Raw genomic sequence first — 19,619 nt, 5'->3', positions numbered from 1 at the left:
TCAGCTCCAGGCAGGCTACATAGTGCTCTCTCAATAAACACTCATAGTTTGTTACTATTTTTTTTTTTTTTTAAGTTTTTTGAGGCAGGATCTTGCTCTTTTGCCCAGGCTGCAGTGCAGTGGCTCAATCATAGCTCATTGCAACCTCAAACTCCTGGGCTCAAGATATCCTCTGGCCTCAGCCTCCAAGTAGCTAGGACTACGAGTGCATGCCACCATGCCTGGCTAATATTTTTATTTTTAGTAGAGATGGGATCTTGCTATGTTGCCTAGGCTGGCCTCAAACTCCTGGTCTCAGGCAATCCTCTTGGCTCAGCCTCCCAAAGTGCTGGAATTACCGGCATGAGCCACTGCACCCCACTTGTGATTATTATTATTTAAAGTCTCAGCTCTGTTCTGGCACTTTGTAACAGCTCATTAAAGGTAACTATCATTATGATTATTCTCCTCACCCTGTTCCACCTGTTAAAGACACATTAGCCAGGAACCCCCTTTACTGAGAGGCCAAGAAAGAATAATGATGACAGACCCTCTCCCCAGGGCAGGTCCCTTCCAGAACCTCTGCTCTTGAACATTATAGAAAAACCTCGGCCAGGTGTGGAGGCTAACTAAGGCCCATAATCCCAGCACTTTGGGAGGCCAAGGCGGGCAGATCACAAGGTCAGGAGATCAAGACCATCCCGGCTAACACGGTGAAACCCTGTCTCTACTAAAAATACAAAAATTTAGCCAGGCGTGGTGGCACATGCCTGTAGTCCCAGCTACTCGGGAGGCTGAGGCAGGAGAATCGCTTGAACCCAGGAGGCAGTGAGCCGAGATCATGCCATTGCACTCCAGCCTGGGGGACAAGGGCGAAACTCTGTCTCAAAAAAAAAAGAAAAAAAAAGCCAGATGTTAATCAAATAGTCACATAAACACATGCAAGAAAGTACAACTTTGAGAAGCACTGTAAAGTATTGATTGCTATGGGCATGAGTACTATGGAGGTGAGGGAAAATGTCCTGGAGGAAGTGATGTAGAGCTGAGCTGGCTTGAAGAACACAGAATACTGTTTCAAGTACAAGGAGTGGCATGTACAAAAGCCCTGTGGCAGAACTGAAGGAAAGCCAGTGTGGCTGGAGGCGCGAGAGAGGTGGAACGAAGTGTGCGCTGAAACTGCAGCAGCATCAGCACTTGTGGATTACGGTTTGTTCTGCACAGCTCTCTGATGAGTGACTGCTATGCCTACCCCAGAGATGGGCAAGATGACCTGGAGAAGCTCTCCAGGTAGAGCCCAGATGTCCTTTGGGCTCCCTTCTTACCAGCATGACCCACTCGTGGGAGAGGGGACACAGGAAGTGAAGCTTATTCATAAAAGGTTGAAAGCACAACCAATCAATCAGTCCTTAAGTGAGAGGATGCACTTGACAGGGAGATTACTTTGAGAGGGAGAAGAAAGAGGGTCAGGGGCCCAGGATGGGGGAAAGCTGAAGGTGGAACCACTCCTGCTTTCCCTCACTTCCTCTATTCCTGCCATCCACCCCACCTCTCTGTCCTAGCCCCTCACCCTCATTCTGTGGGTCTCAGTGTCTCTCTTCCTAACTTAAATGCGGCTGACTGCAAGTCAGGTATCTGGCATCTGTGTGCGATCTGTTTCAACTCCTGAGTACAATTACTGGATCTAGCAAATCAAAATACATGATGCCCAGTTAAATTTGAATTTCAGACAAACAACACATAAACTTTTAGTCAAAATATGTTGAAGTATAACAGCTCAAACTGGGAGCAGCAAGAGCTGGGGCATCACAAACTGCTTCCAGGTAACTGAACTGGATGATCCCCACACTGATGTGAATAATGGCTTCCATCTCTGGTCCAGGCTGCCGTCTGTTTTGTCACCTTTTCTCATCAGGGAGGTGGAGACCATGTGAACAAAAGAACACACTCTGGGCTGGGCGTGGTGGCTCATGCCTGTAATCCCAGCATTTTGGGAGGTCAATGGGGGCAGATCACCTGAGGTCAGAAGCTCAAGACCAGCCTGGTCACCATGGTGAAACCCCATCTCTATTGAAAATACAAAAAAATTAGCTGGACGTGGTGGCAGGCACCTGTAATCCCAGCTACTCGAGAGGCTGAGGCAGGAGAATGTCTTGAACCCGGGACATAAAGGCTGCAGTGGGCTGAGATCATACCATTGCACTCTAGCCTGGGCAAGAAGAGTGAAACTCTGTCTAATAAATAAATAACACACTCTGGAGCCAGACTGTCAGGTTGTCTCTCTGCTCTGCCATTTTTCAGTCCTGTGACTTTTTTTTTTTTTTTTTTTTTAGATGGAGTTTCCCTCTTGTCACCAAGGCTGGAGTGCAATGGCACAATCTCAGCTCACTAAAACCTCCACCTCCCAGGTTCAAGCGATTCTCCTGCATCAGCCTCCTCAGTTGCTAGGATTACAGGCACCTGCCACCACGTGGAGCTTTTTTTTTTTTTTTTTGTATTTTTAGTAGAGACGGGATTTCACCATTTGGCCAGGCTGGTCTCGAACTCCTGACCTCAGGTGATCCACCCGCCTTGGCCTCCCAAAGGGCTGGGATTACAGGCGTGAGCCACCGTGCCTGGCCGCAGTCCTGTGGCCTTGGAGGGACCCAAGTAATGGGATGCTTACTTTCTCTGCCCTCAGTTTCCTCATCTGTACACTGGAGAGAATAATAGCACATAACCCATAAGATTACAAGGATTACCTTAGTTTATGCAGGTAAAAAATGTGTAGAACAGTGCCTGGTCCATAGTATGTGCTATGTTAGTGTTAGCTGTCACTATTTAGTTACACCACAATGAATGTAAACTCCATACCGGCAAATACTTTATTTATTATGTATTTTATTATTTATTTTTCAGCAATGGGGTCTCACTCTGTTGCCCAGGCTGGAATGAAATAGTGTGATCATAGCTCACTAGAGTCTCGAATTCCTGAGCTCAATGGATCATTCTACCTCAGCCTCCTGAGTAGCTAGGATTACAGGCACCCAACTAACGACTTTGATTTATTCATTGCTATATTCTCAGCCTCTAGTAGAAAGCCTGAGCCATGCCCCCTGGTGTGCTGAGGCAAAAGGATTGCTTGAGGTCAGGAGTTCAAGGCTGTAGTGTGCTATGGTTGCCTCTATGAATAGCCACTGCACTCCAGCCTGGGCAACACAGTGAGACTCCATCTTTAAAAATAATAATAATAGGTCGGGCGCAGTGGCTCATGCCTGTAATCCCAGCACTTTGGGAGGCCGAGGCGAGCAGATCACGAGGTCAGGAGATCGAGACCATACTGGCAAACATGGTGAAACCTTGTCTCTACTAAAAAATATATAAATAAAATTAGCCAGGTGTGGTGGCACATGCCTATACAAAAATTTTCCAGGTGTGGTGGCACATGCCTATAGTCCCTGCTACTTGGGAGGCTGAGGCAGGAGAATTGTTTGAACCCGGGAGGTAGAGGTTACAGTGAGCCAAGATCAGGCCACTGCACTGCACTCCAGCCTGGGCGACAGAGTGAGACTCCATCTCAAAATAATAATAATAAAAAGAAGGCTTGGCTTACAATACATGCTCAGAAAGAGGGCCTAGTGTGTAATATATAGCCATAAATAAAGCAGGTGTGGTGGCTGTAATTCCAGCATTTTGGGAGGCTGGAGGATCACTTGAGGCCAGGAGTTTAAGACCAGCCTGGGCAAGATAGTGAGATTCCATCTCTACAAAAACAAAACATATAGAAAATTAGCTGGAGGCCTGGTGCAGTGGCTCACGCTTGTAATCCCAGCACTTTGGGAGGCCAAGGCGGGAGGACCATGAGGTCAGGAGATTGAGACCATCCCAGCTAATACAGTGAAACCCCGTCTCTACTGAAAATACAAAATGTTAGCCGAGCATGGTGGCACGCACCTGTAGTCCCAGCTACTCAGCAGGCTGAGGCAGGAGAATTGCTTGAACCTGGGAGGTGGAGGTTGCAGTGAGCTGCGATTGAGCCACTGCACTCCAGCTTGGGTGACAGAGCGAGACTCTATCTCAAAAGAAAATAAAAACAAATTAGCTGGGCATGGTGGCATACACCTGAAATGCCAGCTACTTGTGGGAGCTAGGAGGATCACTTGAGCCCAGAAGTTCAAGGCTGCAGTGAGCTATGATCTTACCACTGCACTGTAGCCTGGGCAACAGAGCGAGACCCTGTCTCTAAAAAACAAATAAAAAATATATAGATGTAAATAATTTATTGAATTAAAATGAATCTTGTCCTATATACCTGAAAGATTGAGATTATAATTCCCGTTTTACAGATGGAGAAATTGAGGTTTAGAGCCGTAAAATGAGTTTCCCAATGTTAAGAAGGTAGCAGAGCTGGAAGTCAAACCCAGATTTGTTGGGTTCCAAAGTCCTTTCCACTCAAAATTCAGTTCAACAGCGGAGGTCCTACCCTGGGAAAGCCATGGAAAAGGGGGAGCATGTGGATTCTGGAGAAATCCTCATCCACTTTGATTTTTTTTTTTTTTTTTTTTTTGAGATGGAGTCTCACTCTGTCGCCCAGGCTGGAGTGCAGTGGCACTATCTCCGTTCACTGCAAGCTCCGCCTCCTGGGTTCACGCCATTCTCCTGCCTAAGCCTCCCGAGTAGCTGGGACTATAGGTGCCCGCCACCATGCCTAACTAATTTTTTGTATTTTTAGTAGAGACGGGGTTTCACCATGTTAGCCAGGATGGTTTCGATCTCCTGACCTCGTGATCCGCCCGTCTCGGCCTCCCAAAGTGCTCGGATTACAGGCGTGACACTGATTTTTTTAAGCCTTAGTCTGTTCTCAACTTCTTGTGTGACCTTGGGTAAGTCACTTCATCTTTCTGAGCCTGTTTCATGATTTGTAAACTAGGCGGTGGTAATCACTCAAGGAAATCACATGGCTCGCAGGAAGCTTTTGATAAACATTCCTTCCCATCCCCCTGCCTTACAACAGCTTTGCAGATAACTGACCAGTCTTCCTGCCTGCTAAACCAGCAAGCTTGTCCCTCCAGCAAGCTCACTCCTCACACGTGAATACATCTCACCACACCCGGACCCCTAAGGCTCTTCAGGTGGAGGCTGAATCTCTCTGGGGGAACCAGCTTCCTGGCCTTTCACTCCGAGTCCCACCAAGCCACAGTTCATCCTGGGAGCCTGGTCCCTCCTCAGAGAGTCGCAAACCTAAACCAGCCCAGAGCTGGGGCTGCAGGTGACTCCAGGGAGACCTGGCCTGAAAGGACTCCCTTCAAAGGGCAGAGCACAGATTGCAAAAACGCATATTAAGAAATCACTCTTGGCGGGGTGCAGTAGCTCACTCCTGTAATCCTAGCACTTTGGGAGGCCGAGGCAGGAGGATCGCTTGAGCCCAGGAGTCAGAGGCCAGCCTAGGTAACAGCGAAACTTCATGTCTCTCTCTCTCTCTCACTATATACACACATACATACGTATATATGTATATATATATTTATGGATGTAATATTTATATACATTATGTAAAATCAGTCGATCAATCAATCACTCTATGGTGGCGCTGTGGGTCCTGATTGTGGTAACAACTGCTGATGCCTATCTGGGCCTGGGGCACTGAGATCGCCCGGAGATCACAGTGTTAGCTTCAGTGCGGGGTAGAAATTAGTAGATGACAGGGGATCTCTAGGGCCTGGTGAGTTGAGGGCCTAAGGGGAGCAGGTCCTAGGCTCCTTCCAAGCCTCAACCCAGATCAGGCCCAGGAACCCAGTGTGAATGTGTGTGCGGGGGGTGGGGACAGGGTGCTTCCCTCCCGTTGGAAGGAGAAGGAACATCTGGGCTGGGATTCCAAATGAGCTGAGCGGGGGAGAACGGTGGCCCTGGTGTGGTGTGTCCAGGGGAACACCGCTGGGAGGGAAGAAGCCAGCAGGGCCTCTCGGGCTGAGCCAAGCGCGGGCCGGGGGCTTGCGGCGGGGACCGGGCCGGCCATCGGGGAGCGGCGAGGGCGGGGGTCCGCGCTGGGAATGCCGCGCCGCGGGGGCTGGGGCGGGGCTTCTCCGGCTCCGCCCCCGCGCAGGTAGCCAATGGGCGCGGCGGCGCCGGGTGACGGAGGGAGCCGAAGTGCTAGTGCCGCGGCGGCGGCGGCGGACGGCCCAGCCGGAGCGCGAGGGGCTCGGGGGGGCGCGGCGGTTCGGGTCGCAGAGCCAGGGACCCCGGGACCCGGGAGGCGGCGCAGCCGGGGCCGCCGGAGGAGCGCGGGTGGCCCAGCGGCGGCGCGATGCCGCTCGCCCAGCTCAAGGAGCCCTGGCCGCTCATGGAGCTAGTGCCGCTGGACCCGGAGGTGAGTGAGCTGGGCGGGGGACGGGCGCCCGCGGCCGGCGAGCCCGGATCCTCACAGGGGCGGGGCGGCCCGAAGCGCCGCTGTAGCCCGGCAGGCGCCCGCGAGGGCGCGAGTGCCCTCCGATCTCTTGCCCACTGTCCGGCTCCACCCCCCTATGCCCCGGGTGTTCGTGTGCGAGGGACAGTTCCGCCAAGCGCCGACTACCTCCCCGCCATAGCCAGGAGAGGGGATCCTATGGGGCGCTGAGATCTGGCCGCCTTCACCCCACACCTAGGACCCGTCCCGGCATCTGTCCAGAGCTGTCGGAGCTTCCTCCATTAGTGCAAACGGGGAGATCTTCAGTGCCAGATGTCTGGGATTCTATCAGAGACAGGGGTTATGGGACCCCCCACTTCTCCCAGGGCCTTCCGCCAAGAGCCCTGCGTCTGGCTTCATCGCCGCTGAGCCTAGAAGGATTTCCCCTCTTGACCCCTGGCGGTTGTGGAGTGTGGGATGGCACCACCCTTCTGGGACTAGAACTCCTCATTTTCTTTGCCCTGAGGCTAGGGCCAGAGGACACCTGTGTTCCCTACCCTGGGCTGTGGAGAAGAGAGTGGGGAAGAGCCCTTAGACCTTGTGAAGATGATTCCTGGCAGGGCGTGGGGGGACCTTGGTGCCTGCCTCCCTTCTTATGCCCCTTCCGGTAGGAAGGGCTGGGCCCTTGGGGAGTTTGGCTTCTGCCAGCCCAGACTCCCCAGACAACTCAGCTCCTTCTCTCCCAGAAGCAGCTCCTGTCCTCCCTTGAGGACTCTGTAGCTCCAGTCCCTAAGCGTGCAGAAGGCCACCTCTTCCTGTGCCTTTTGACCCCAGGGTCAAGGTCAAGCTCCCGAACGAGCTGGTGGAAAACTTCCTCCTTAACCTCTTGCTGGGAAGGAAGCAGGTGATACTGTCCTTACCAGGTGGTTGTTGCGGGTATGCAGGGAGGGAATGGAGGCCTCATTTGAGCCCAGGATCTGAGATGACTTTCTTCCAGTTTGGGCCTGGAGACCCTGCCTCAGTCCCCTCCTCTGCCCTCTCTTACCTAGGGCAGCCACCAAATGTCCTGCCTCTCAGGACCACAGGCTAAGATCAGGATGAGCACCCAGGGTCCCCAGCCCCCAGGGTGTGCTGCCCCTTTAAAGGGATGGCCGACACTGGCTATTGGAGGGTGGGCGCGGCAGGATTAGGTAACCAACCTGAAGGCGCAATTTGGAGTAAATTGCTCTGGGATTCCTGCCATGGGGATTTTACAGGCACTGCTAGGCTGCTCAGAGGTTCTCTCGCTGACTCACCCTCTGAGGTGAGGAACACTGCCCTCTGCAGCCCCTGTACTGCCACCCCCTACTAGGACTGGGGCACAAGGTCCTGGGGGTGGTGCTCAGAGGTGAATTCCTTTGCCCAGGCACGCCCTGGGACCAGGCCTCCAGAGGGGAAGGTAGGGCTGGGAAAGGCTGGGGAGAGACTATGCTGATAGGGAGGGTGGACACCCAGGAGCTCAATCCTCGGTCTGGGGCACCACTTCCTGCTCCTCTTTAGGGAATCCTGAGGCAGGGGCCAGCTTCCCAAGGGGCCAGATTTAACTGGGAAACTGTCTCAGTTTTGAGTTCTGTAACACCTGAGGTCTGTGAGAGGCGAAGACCAGCGGACTTCCTGGGATTCATGGGACAGGGGGACGCGATTTCCTCAGGAGTTTCGCTCCAGAAACGCTGTGTGATCCTCAGTCAGTCCTCAGCCTGTCTGGGCCTCTGCTTCTCCAGTGGCAAGTGCTAGGTTCTAGCCTCCACTTCCTGGGCCTGAGAGGGTGCAGAGTGTTGGGTACTGTTGTCTGGTCCCCCCTCCCCCACTCCTGGAGGTGCCAGGCGACTGGGTGTTATTGTTTGGGTAACAGGAGCCACAGGGCAGCCACGGTGCAGGTTGGGCTGTTCTCAGTGGAGAACAGGGCCTCGCTGTTCTTAGCCCAGGTGACTTGTAAGCGATACAGCCGCCTAACCTGCAGGTACAGGCACCACCGCTGCTGGCAGCTCCTAGCCAGGAAGGAGGCAGGTGAGGGGCTGGTGGGGGGCTTTTCACAGGGACCTAGGATCTGGACTGCTCTGCCTTCCCATAGTGCTGCTGAAAATGGGCCGCTGGGAGGCAGGGCCTGGCCCAGGGTGCAGCCCAGGTGGAGTAATCTATGGGAAGTGTGGGTGAGGATTCTGCCTGAGCTTCGCTTAGCCCTGTTGAAAGCAGTAGTAGCCTTGTCCCCAGGCCCAGTTCTGCCACGTACAGAGCTTTACTATGTGCCACCCATTCTGCCTTACGAATGTCACCCCACTTTAATTCTCACAACAGCTTCTCAAGGTAGGGATTATCACCCCCATTTTCAGATGGGACAACTGAACTCAGGCTTATGCGTTAATATCGGAGCCAGGATTGCAACCAAGATCTCTCTCTCTTTCACCAAGTGGGAGAGAGGCTCAGGGATGGGGAAGGGCTGGAGCCACACTAGCCCAGGTGGAAGGTGCTCCAAGAGAGGCTCCGGATGTTGGCAGACTCTCCTTATCCTGCAGGGCCCTTGTCCAGTCTTTGCCGAGGGCTGGCAGTGCCAGCCAGCCCTGGCACCTGGCCCCCAGCCTCCAGCAGTGAGCAGGGCTGCCAATGCTGGGCTCAGAACCCAGCTCCTGGGGCTGCTTCCTGCCTGTGGGGCACGTGCTGTCCTTCTCCATCTGCTGCCCAGCTTCTCCAGACGCTGCCCTGGGCCCCTCTTTCCAAGACAGAGCTGCTTGGGTGGGAAGGAAGGATGCCGGTTGGAACCCATTTCTGACATCCTGGAACTGGGGGCAGTGGTCTGGGGCTCTGGGCATCTGCCCTCATGAGCAGTGCTCTCTGAGGAAGAGGGAGGAGGGTGGGTCTGCAACCTCTAAGAGGCCAAAGGACTCCTAAGACAAGGTCCTTCATTCAGTACTTGGCAAGGTCAGCACCATTGTCCCCATTCAGTCATTTATTTAGCACTTAGGTGATAAGTACTATTTCAAACAACAGAGTGCAGATGTCAGCAAGGCACACCTGCCCTCATGATACAGATAAGGAAACTGAGACTTTATTTATTTTATTTTTTTTTGAGATAGAGTCTGGCTCCGTTGCCAGGCTGGAGTGCAGTGGTGCGATCTCGGTTCACTCCAACCTCCACCTCTCATGTTCAAGGGATTGTCCTGCCTCAGCCTCCTGAGTACCTGGGACTACAGGCCCACGTCACCACACCCAGCTAATTTTTGTATTTTTAGTAGAGTTGGGGTTTCACCATGTTGTCCAGGATGGTCTCCATCTCCTGATCTCGTGATCCGCCCGCCTCGGCCTCGCAAAGTGCTGGGATTACAAGCTTGACCCAGTGTGCACAGCCGAAACTGAGACTTTAAAAAGTGATATAAGGCCACGCGTGGTGGCTCACACCTGTAATCCTAGCACTTTGGGAGTCTGAGGCGGGTGGATCACCTGAGGTCAGGAGTTTGAGACCAGCTGGGCCAACATGGCAAAACCCCGCCTCTACTGAAAATACAAAAATTAGCCGTGCGTGGTGGTGCGACCTATAATCCCAGCTACTTGGGAGGCTGAGGCAGGAGAATTGCTTGAATCCGAGGGGGCAGAGGTTGCAGTGAGCTGAGATTGCATCACTGCACTCCAGCCTGGGCAAAAGAGCAAAACAGTCTCTAAAAATGAAATAAAAATAAAAAGTGATATGACAGACCCAAGGACGGAATAAGTGGCTGGCAGAGCTAGGATTAGTGGCTGTATCTTTGTGGCTGCATAGCTGTGTTCTTTCAAGGATCCTATGCAGCAGTCAGGCCAGAGGGGCAGATGACCCAGGACCCGGGCTCTGAGTGGGAAGCTGGCACCTCGCAACTCCCCTGACCCCCCTACCAGTCTGTTCTCCAGGGCTGCCTGTTTCCCTACTCTTGCAAATTTGGCGTTTCGTAAGAATGACACCCAAGCCAGAGATGGAGGGAATGGCGTTTCGTAAGAATGGCACCCAAGCCAGAGATATAGGGAGTGGAGGCAGCCAGACTGCCTTGGGGGGGGTCCCTAAATCATCCAGGCCACTGCTCAAGAAGCCCATACCTCTGGGTACACCTACCCCTTCGTCCCCTCCCTCAGTAGACTTGCAGACACATGACTTTGGGTTATGGTCACGTGTCTCCCACCTGCCTGCTGAGGGACCTCGGGTGAGTCCCTTAACTCTCTGAGCCTTATCTGAAAAATAGGAGTAATAGGACCTGCTCTGGCCTCCTTGCTCTCTGTGCTGGGTTGAACTTTCATTGGATAAACCACATGCTGGACTCTGGCTGGGTGCCAAGGAGTTGATGATGGACAAGCCATGGCCCCTTCCTGAGTTAACCTGCAGCGTGCTTGGTGCTATGGGGGTAGAGAGGAGGGAGGAAAGAACATGAGGCTGTGTGGACAGGGGTGACATTTGAATTCAGTCCTGATAAAAGACCAGGAGTTTGCCAAAGTGACAAGGCAGGAAAGGCTTTCTTGGTAGAGGGAGCCACCATACAAATGCTGGGGATATAAAATAGACTGTTTTCAGGGTCTCCAGTTGTTCAGTTTAGCTCAAAATAGGGCCCAATGATAAGAATGACCATTGTTTGTAGGCCAGTTACATGCCAGGTATATATATTTATAGGCATTATTTCATTTACTTCTTGTAGCCACCAATGAGGTATGTTACTTTGATCCTCATTTCACAGATGAGGAAACTGAAGCCCCTGTAAATGAACTAACCTTCTAGGGGTCATGCAGGTGGTAGAAGCCAGAATTTGAAGCCATAAGGTCAGGTTGCAAAACCTACATTCCTAGTTATTGTGCTGGGCAGTTGAAGATGATGGCGTCGAATTCTATGCTAAGAAGCTGGGACTTGAATCTATAGTCCGTGGAGGCCATGGAGGGGTTTGGGGCCTGGTACATAGCAGATTCTCAGCACATCTTGGCTGAGTGAGTTGAGTGCAGTAGTTACACTTAATTTTAGGAATAATGAGGGTTTGGAGTGGGGAAGGTCATGGGGCAGGGAGCTGGTGGGTAGGCTGTTCTGATCATCTGCAGGAATTATGTCAAGAATCTAGAATGCCGGGTGAAGTGGGGCTCAGTCTACAAAAGCATCCCTACCCCAGCCCAGCCCCTGGGCCCTGGCCAACCCATCCCTTCTCCTCAGGCTGCTGAGAGATGACAGTGTGTGTATGGATGTGTGTGTGGAGGGGCCTCTGGAACATTTGGCCCCTGGGGAGAGATTAGGGGCATTAAAGGGGCTCAGGGGGCAGGATGTCCTGGGAGTGGCAATGGGGAGCTGTTCCAGGGGCAGGGAGATTATGTAATGGGTAGAGCACAGCTGTGCCTGCTACTGCCAAGCAGGGCTACAGCTGCCCCATGGAACCAGCTCCTGGCTCCAAAGTCCGGATCCAGACCTGTTCTAGAGCAGGCCTTCCTAGCCGTTGGGAACCTCCTGTCTGCCTCACCACACTCTCCCTGTTCCAGGAGGGGTGGGGCGATTTCTTCAAGCTTCCAAATACCTAGATAGGGTAGGTTACTCACCTCACATCACACAGGAAACAGATGGGCTGGGTTTGACACACCCCAGCGTATTTAATAACCACCTGAGAGTGAAGTCTGGGGGCTGGAAAAGGCAAGACTGACCAGAGAGGGGCTCTGGGCTCTGGGCTGTCATTCAGCTGACCTTTTTTGAGCACCTCCTGGATTTGGGACCAGATTTTTAATCCCCACTCACGAGTTGTGTGACCATAGGCATCATCACTAGGTACCCTCAGAGCCTCAGTTTCCTTCTCTGCCAAATGGGGCCAGGGCCTCCTTCCCAGAGCTGTCGTGAGGATTAAATGGTGCCACAGGACCCAGGCGCAGTGGCTCATGCCTGTAATCCCAGCACTTTGGGAGGCTGAGGCGGGCGGATCACCTGAGGTCAGGAGTTTGAGACCAGCCTGGACAACATGGTGAAACGCCATCTCTACTAAAAAAAAATACAAAAATTGTATTTTTAAAGCCAGGCATGGTGGCACATGCCTGTAATCCCAGCTACTTGGGAGGCTGAGGCAGGATGATCACTTGAACCTGGAGGCAGAGGTTGCAGTGAACTGAGATTGCACCATTGCACTCCAACCTGAACAACAGAGCAAAACTGTGTCTTAAAAAAAAAAAAAAAAAAAAAATGATGCCACAGGTGCGAGGCACTGAGCCCACTGCCTGCCATGTGGCAGAGGCTTGGAAGAGAGCAGCTGTTAGCACCAAGCCCTCATCTCTGCCCTCCCGGGACTCCCCGTCTATTAGGAAGGGCAGGCCTGTGTGTAAATAGTCTCTGCAGTGTGACAAGTGCTACAATGAAGGCTGAAGTGGAGGCAGCAGTCATTCTGCCTGGCAAGGTCAGGGGAGGAGTCCTAGAATGGGGCAGGGCAAGGATAGTAGCCACCATCTCTGGGTTGCACACTTTCCCAGACTTTGTCTCCTTCCACCCTTGCAGCACCTCTGGGAAGTCAGTGTAACTACCCCACCCCATGTTACAGATGGGGAAACTGAGTCCTCTCACAGTTGACTAGTTTGTACAAGGTTTGTATCTGGTAGAGCTGGAAGCCACACATGACCCTTCCTTTCTCCCTGGGAGGAGGTGACATTTGAACTCAGTCTTCAGAGATGAAGTGTTTGCCAGGCAGACAGCATGAGGGTGAGAATGCTGGCCCCTGGGAATGTTCTGCCTGAGTCATGAGGGGCCATTGCCACAATCCCTGGTCTCTGTGCCTTCACCATGAAAGTGGAGGTGGAGGGACCCACCCAGGACTCCTGCCCCACCACCATGGCCTCCATGGCTATTGGGAGCAGCTAAGGGTGGGGGTGCCCCACGGAGTCTTTCTCCCAAGCGTGTAAGTTCTGACAGTGCTCCTCCAATCTCCTTTCTCTTTTCCAGAATGGACAGACCTCAGGGGAAGAAGCTGGACTTCAGCCATCCAAGGTGAGGACCAGGGCCAGCACCCTGGGCGAGGGGCTGTGGAGGGTCCTGTTTGCATGGCCTTGGAGGAGGTTGAGGGCCCCAGCCTCTAGCCCCTTTGCCCAGCTCAGCTGTCCTTCTCAGGGCCCACTGAATCCTTTTGTGGCAACCTTGGGCATAGAAATCACTTGTTCCAACCTTCCTATTTTGTAGGTGAGGCAACTGTGGCCCAGAAAGGGTCAGGAGCAGAATCCAGGTCAGGGCTCTGGTTACCTGTTACCCAGGCCAGGATGTGCCTGTGGTTTATTTACTCATGGAATTCATGCTGGCTCTAAGGAGTGATGGGAGGGGCTCAGGCCAGCTGTGCTGCTCCTTTTGGTAGAGCTGTGCTTGTCAAAAGCCTAGAAGTGAGCATCTGGGCACATGAGCTGGAAAAGGGGGTGCTGGTGGCTTCTCAAGGCTAACCAGGCCCATTGCCTGGCATGTGGCACTCATGGCATTTCTTAGGGCTTCCACTTCCAGTCTGGGGCTCATTCCCTCACCCCTGCTATCTCTGCTTCTCCTGGGCCCCTTCCTGTAGCTCCCTACCCCCTGTTGCAGGTTTTGTGTGTTGCCAAAAGCACCAGGGACTAGGTGACACTGTGTGACCTTGGGGAGGTTCCTTGTACACTCTGGGCCTTGGCTTTCTCATCTCTATATTGGAAAAGACCACATCCCCTTCACAGGGTGGCCGTGAGGTCACAGGAGATGCTGGCTGTGGAGGGTCTTTGGAAGCTGCCTAGGCAGGGACAGAGCATGGACTCTGGTGTTAGAGCAAATCTGGGTTCCAGTCCTGGCTCCATCCCCACCATTTAACCAGAAGCTCTTCTCCCTTCTGAGTCTCAGTTTCCTGAGCTGTAAGTTGGGGAAATAGTGCCTATCTCACAGGAGCAATGTGAAGGACGATGAGGTAGTAACTGCCTGGCACATGGCAGCTTTGGTGCCAGCACCGAAAATGTCCTTGTATATTGCTCAGCTCAGCTTCCTGCCAGTGGGTCCACCTTCCAGACCTAGGTTGTCTTGAGCACCAGACCTGCCATAGGCTTGACCTTTGAGATGGATTCAGAATTAGTCCTGATGTTTACCTTGACTCAGCTTCCTAAGATGAGGTGACTGAGCTGGGTAGGGTAGGGCAGGTGAGGGAAGCAGGCTCCCACCCTCTTGTCTGTGGGTTGCTGTGGCAACCTTGGACCAGCAGAGGCCAGTACATAGTGTGGACTGGGCCCCTTGGTTTATCTCAGCCCATGTCTGCAGAATCTCCTCCCACAAAGTAGCTACCTCTCGTTGCCTAGTAACAAAATGAAGAAGCTGTAGGTTCCCAGTGAAGAAACAGGGTGTTCAGATCTCAGGGCTGAGGTTCTGGGGGTTGCAGAGGAGCTTGCAGCATTTAGGGACCTGTGCTGAGTACAGCTTCTCACCTCAAGAACTGGAGGGGCTGACTGGGAGACGGTAGGAGCTTGCCCAGGCAGGTAATCTTTTGCTCCCAAGCCTATGACTCTTGCTCTAGAGCAGAAGATCGTGGAGTGGGAAGAGAGACAGGGCTGGAGATGGTTGGGACAGGGAGTCTCGAATGCCACTTAAGGAAGAGAAAGAGTTTAACCTATGCCTAGCATCATACCAGGCGCTTTGCATTTAGTTCTCACTACACACCCTTGGAGGTAGACTGTTACTATCCCCATTTTACAGATGAGAAAATTGAGGTTCAACATCACAGCTGGTGGGCAATGAAGACAAGTCTTGTTTGGCTTCAAGGTCATTCCTCATAGTCCAGAGAACCCTGAGTGCTGAAGAGGAGGAGCATTGACTTTCTGTGATCCCAAGTGGGACCAGTCCTGGGCACCTGCTCATCCATCTGTTGCCCCAGCCACCAGTGTCCCTAATGCCCACTTCTGGGCTTCATACACCAGGGGGCGCTCAAACTGTGGTCTGGACCTCATCACTTTGTGCGGTGAAATGAGCTGGCAATGGGACACTTTATCCTAATCAGACATTCGGTACACCCTATTGTACACAGGAGGGCCTAAAATGAAGTCAACATCCCCCACCCTCTGGGAGCTCCCAATCTTTGGGCAGAAGGTGGAGACAGGAAAGCCGTGTGGTTTAGGCGCTATGATGGGGCGAGAGCGCAGCTCTGGGCACATAGAACCTCCGCTCTGTGCCAGGCCCCATGTTGGACAGAGACGTATACCACCACCTTCCAGGTGCCCACATTTCTCTCCATAGCATGATGAGATGAGCATGTCCCCGGGAACCTAGCTGATGGCATCTGAGTTCAGGGCTGAGTGTGGACCAGAGACATGGTCATTGCTGTGCATGGCCGAGGAAGAAGAGTTGGGGTGGGCTGTAGGGCACAGGCCATGTTCCCTGCGGAACTGGCATTTGGTTGGGGCTCGAAAGGCAGGATTTGGGCAGCTAGAGAAAGAATTGGGTCTTCCAGGTGGCAAAGAGGCAGGGAAGGGAGTCAGGGATTCTGAGTTCAGAATCCTGCACCTATTGTTTATTTGCCTTGTAACCTTGGGCAAGTCACTTGCCCTGCTGAGGCTCGGGTTCTCTCCTGAAAAATAAAAGGAGAATAAAGCCTATTTCTCAGGGCCACCTGGAAAAGAGAATGTGGTGCATATAAATTAAAGTATCTAACAGGGCTTGTGGCACAATGTTGCTGTTTAATGCTTGTTTATTTTATTCATTTCAGGGAGAAAGCGGGATTCGGGATTTGGGTTTTAGCAACAATACTGTGGATAGCCATCGGGGTGAGAACTCTGTGGATCCCCTCAGCACCTAGATGCATCTGGTACCCTCAGGCACACCAGAGCTCCATTTGTCCTCCCTCCCTTCCTGGGAGTGGACTGGGCATCCCAGGCCCCCTCCCCCAGCTATCTCCGGAGCTGGACCCCTTTGAAGCGCCTGCAGGTCTATTTTGAGAGCTGAGTGTCTCCCCTCCCCTCCTCTCTTCCTGTTTATGAAACCCTGATCCCTCCCGGATCCCTCCTGCTCCCCTGGCCAGAGCTTAGGCAGGATGTGACTGTGGACTTCAGGGAGGCTTGGGCAGCCTCAGGTGTTGGGAGGAACTTCCCTGGGCCTGGCCAGAGAAGGCCAGCCACTCTCCTAGTACCTGGGGCCCTGTGTCTGGGCTCTGTCCCTTCAGCCTGCCCAGGGGAGATCCCACAGCAGTAAGACTAAGTAAACCTGGGAGAAGTTTTGTTTCCAACATCCCCTTGTCTCTGTGGCCCCTTTTGCTTCCAGAAACAATCTGAGAGTGGAGCATATTTCTCCAACCTTCATTTTACAGAGGAGGAAACCAAGGTTCATACAGGGAAACAGATTTGCCGGGAGCACTCAGCTAGTGAGTGGCCAGCTCTTCCTGACATGCCACCCTGCCTGCCCTCCTGGCCTTAAGCCCCTTGCTCACACAGGTCTTTCTCTACCTGGAGTGTCTTTTTTTTCCTCCTTTCTGCCTGGCCAACACTTGTTCATCCTCAGGACCCAGCTGGGCTGCCCCTCTGGAAGATCTTTCTTGACTTCACCCATTGGCAGATAGTCACCACCTTCGGGCACCCACAGCACCTTGATTATGGCTGTCTCAGGATAGTTGTGGTTTTTTGGTTTTGTTTTTGTTTTGAGGCAGGGCCTCCCTGTGTTGCCCAGGCTGGAGTGCAGTAGTGCAACTACAGCTCACTGTAGCCTTGACCTCCTAGGCTCAAGTGATCCTCCTACCTTAGCTACCAGAGTATCTGGGACTACACGCGCATGCCACTATGCCCAGCCAGGAGTTCAACACAAGCCTGGGCAATATAGGGAGACCCATCCTCTACAAAAAAAATTTATTTATTTTTTTGAGACGGAGTTTTGCTTTTGTTGCCCAGGCTGGAGTGCAATGGCACGATCTTGGCTCACTGCAACCTCTGCCTTCCAGGTTCAAGCGATTCTCCTGCCTCAGCCTCCCCAGTAACTGGGATTACAGGCATGTGCCACCATACCTGGCTAATTTTGTATTTTTAGTAGAGACGGGGTTTCTCCATGTTGGTCGGGCTGGTCTCGAACTCCCGACCTCAGTTGATCCGCCTGCCTCAGTCCCCCAAAGTGCTGGGATTACAGGCATAAGCCACTGCGCCTGGCCCTCTACAAAATATTTTTAAAAAATTAACCAGATGTGGTGGTGCGCACTTGTCCTCCCGGCTTACTCCAGAGGCTAAGGTGGGAGCCTGAGAGGCTGCAGTGAACCATGATTATGCCACTGCACTCCAGCCTGGGCAACAGAGTGAGACTCTGTCTCAAAAAAAAAAAAAATGCTGGACACAGTGGCTCACGCCTGTAATCCCAACACTTTGGGAGGCCAAGGCAGGCAGATCGCCTGAGCTTAGGAGTTCGAGACCACCCTGGGCAACATGAAACCCTGTCTCTACTAAAATACAAAAAATTAGCCAGGCATTGTGGAGTGTGCCTGTAGTCCCAGCTACTCGGGAGGCTGAGGCATGAGAATCACTTTGAGCCCAGGAGACGGAGGTTGCAGTGAGCTGAGATCTCACCACGGCACTCCAACCTGGGCAGCAGAGTGAGACTCCCTCTCAAAAAAAAAAAAAAAAAAAAAAAAAGGCTGCATGTGTAACTGCTCCATCAGTAGGAGGCACACTTATCATCATCTCTCCATGGCAGGCCTGACCTAGTGTTGGAGGCCAGCTCCCCTTCAAGGCTGCCAGGGAGCTGTGGACCCCTCCTCACCTGCCTGGTGGCATGCTGGGAGATGTGTCTGAGGACATCTGTCCCACCTGAGGGAGGGGGTAGTGCCTGGGAGGGCCCTGCAAATGCTGCCAGCTGGGGAAGGGGCTGTTGGTGTCCGTTAGGGCCAGGATTGGCAGGGTGGGCTTGGCTACAGCTGGTAGGGTGGGGACCCTGGAGACCAGGGATCAGGCCCGGGGGCTCTGGGCTTCTCTTCCAGCTGCCCTGTAGGAGGAAGTAAATAAAGAGGAAGTCCCTATGCGGGGGGATGGGGCAGGGACCAAGGGATGTGGGCTGGTGGCTGTCCTCACCCCGCCCGCCACCAGAGGCCTCAGGGCCCACACAGCCTTCAGCAAAGGCAGTTCTGAGACTGTTTCCTTCCTGTTGCCCCTTCTGGTACCCTGCTGGCCACAGAGGCTAGTGTGGACTGGGCCCCTTGGTTTATCTCAGTCTGTGTCTGGAGACTGTCCTCCCACAAAGTAGCTACGTCTCTACCTTCTTTCTTTGCATCTGAGGGACCAGGGGTTGGTAGGGAGGGTGAGCTTTGGGGCTCCGAGAGCTGCCCCAGCCTCCAAACTGGTCTGAGGAAGGTGGAGAGCAATGAGAGGCTTGGCTGAGGGAGGCATCTTGCACAATCTCCCAGCAGCCATCCACCCGCAGGCTCTGCAAGGACAGGGCAGGGAAGTCTGTGTGTGCGTGGGGGCATGTGTTTCTGCATAGGGGTTGTCTGTGGACAGCATTTCCGATCACTGGCCTGAGTGTGTGTGTGTGTGTGTGTGTGTGTGTGTGTGTTCCTGTGCTGTACTGGTGTGAGTGATGAAGTGAGACCACGTAGAAAGGGGCTGGGCCTGGCCAACCCCTGCCCCATAGCTGCCTGCTCCTCCTCTCAGACCTCTGTGAGGTCCTTGGTTGGGCTTTCTGCCCACCTTACCCATCCTGGGGCTTGGGACTGGCAGCCGTCTTCGGGGCAGCTGAGCAGGGCAGGACCAGGGCCACTGGTGCCTGCTTTCCGGGCTGCCATTGTGGGTGGGCCTAGCCATGGGAAGGGTGCTATGGGGGGTGGGACACAGTATCTAAGCTCTGGGCTGGACAGTCAGACAGCGGCCTTTGCTGACTTTTGCCCCACATTCTTTCAGGTCCCCCCCACGTGGATGTTTGCGGGTGCTGATATGCCCACTGTGTCACCGCCTTATCGCCTTGTGACTTCTGTCTCTGCTCTTGTCTGTCCTCTTTAGAGTCAGAGGACATAGGGAGAAGTGTGCCCCTGGGCCTTCCCTGGGGTCATGGGCTTGGGGTCTGCAGTGTCCCCTCCTCTGCAGAGGAGCCTGACCCATCTTCTGCCCCTCCTCCCTGCAGAGGGGGAAGTGAGAAGGAGGGGGGCCAGAGACCCTGCCTTCTGGGCCAGGAAGGCTAAAAAAAAGCAGAAGTAAGAAGAGTAACGGGGCCCTCTGGCCACCGGCCTGAGCCCCACCATGCAGACCCCGGCAGATTTCCCCAGAGTTGAGAGAGACTTGGTTCCCTGTCCCAGAAAGGTGAGCAGAAGAGTCGCCTGCCTCCAGCAGT

General features: G+C 53.4%; 1 protein-coding gene across 2 annotated transcripts in view; it reads left to right on the top strand.

The window, feature by feature from the left end:
* The first annotated feature begins 6,098 nt into the window (after positions 1 to 6,098).
* Positions 6,099 to 19,619, top strand: part of RPS6KA1 (ribosomal protein S6 kinase A1) — a 46,239-nt gene continuing 32,718 nt past the window's right edge. The window contains exons 1-2 of one of the 2 annotated variants that reach the window (XM_007979886.3): positions 6,099 to 6,322; positions 13,281 to 13,325. In XM_007979886.3, the coding sequence (XP_007978077.1) occupies positions 6,260 to 6,322; positions 13,281 to 13,325 (108 nt within the window). In that variant the 5' untranslated portion in view covers positions 6,099 to 6,259. Of the gene's footprint in view, positions 6,323 to 13,280; positions 13,326 to 19,192; positions 19,589 to 19,619 lie in introns of those variants that run through there. The other variant, XM_073007649.1, reaches the window with a different exon arrangement.

This window comes from Chlorocebus sabaeus, chromosome 20 (genome assembly GCF_047675955.1).
Source record: "Chlorocebus sabaeus isolate Y175 chromosome 20, mChlSab1.0.hap1, whole genome shotgun sequence".
Classification (NCBI taxonomy): Eukaryota; Metazoa; Chordata; class Mammalia; order Primates; family Cercopithecidae; genus Chlorocebus; species Chlorocebus sabaeus.
Note: the sequence above shows the minus strand (reverse complement) of the source record. Positions and strands in the feature narration are given on the sequence as shown.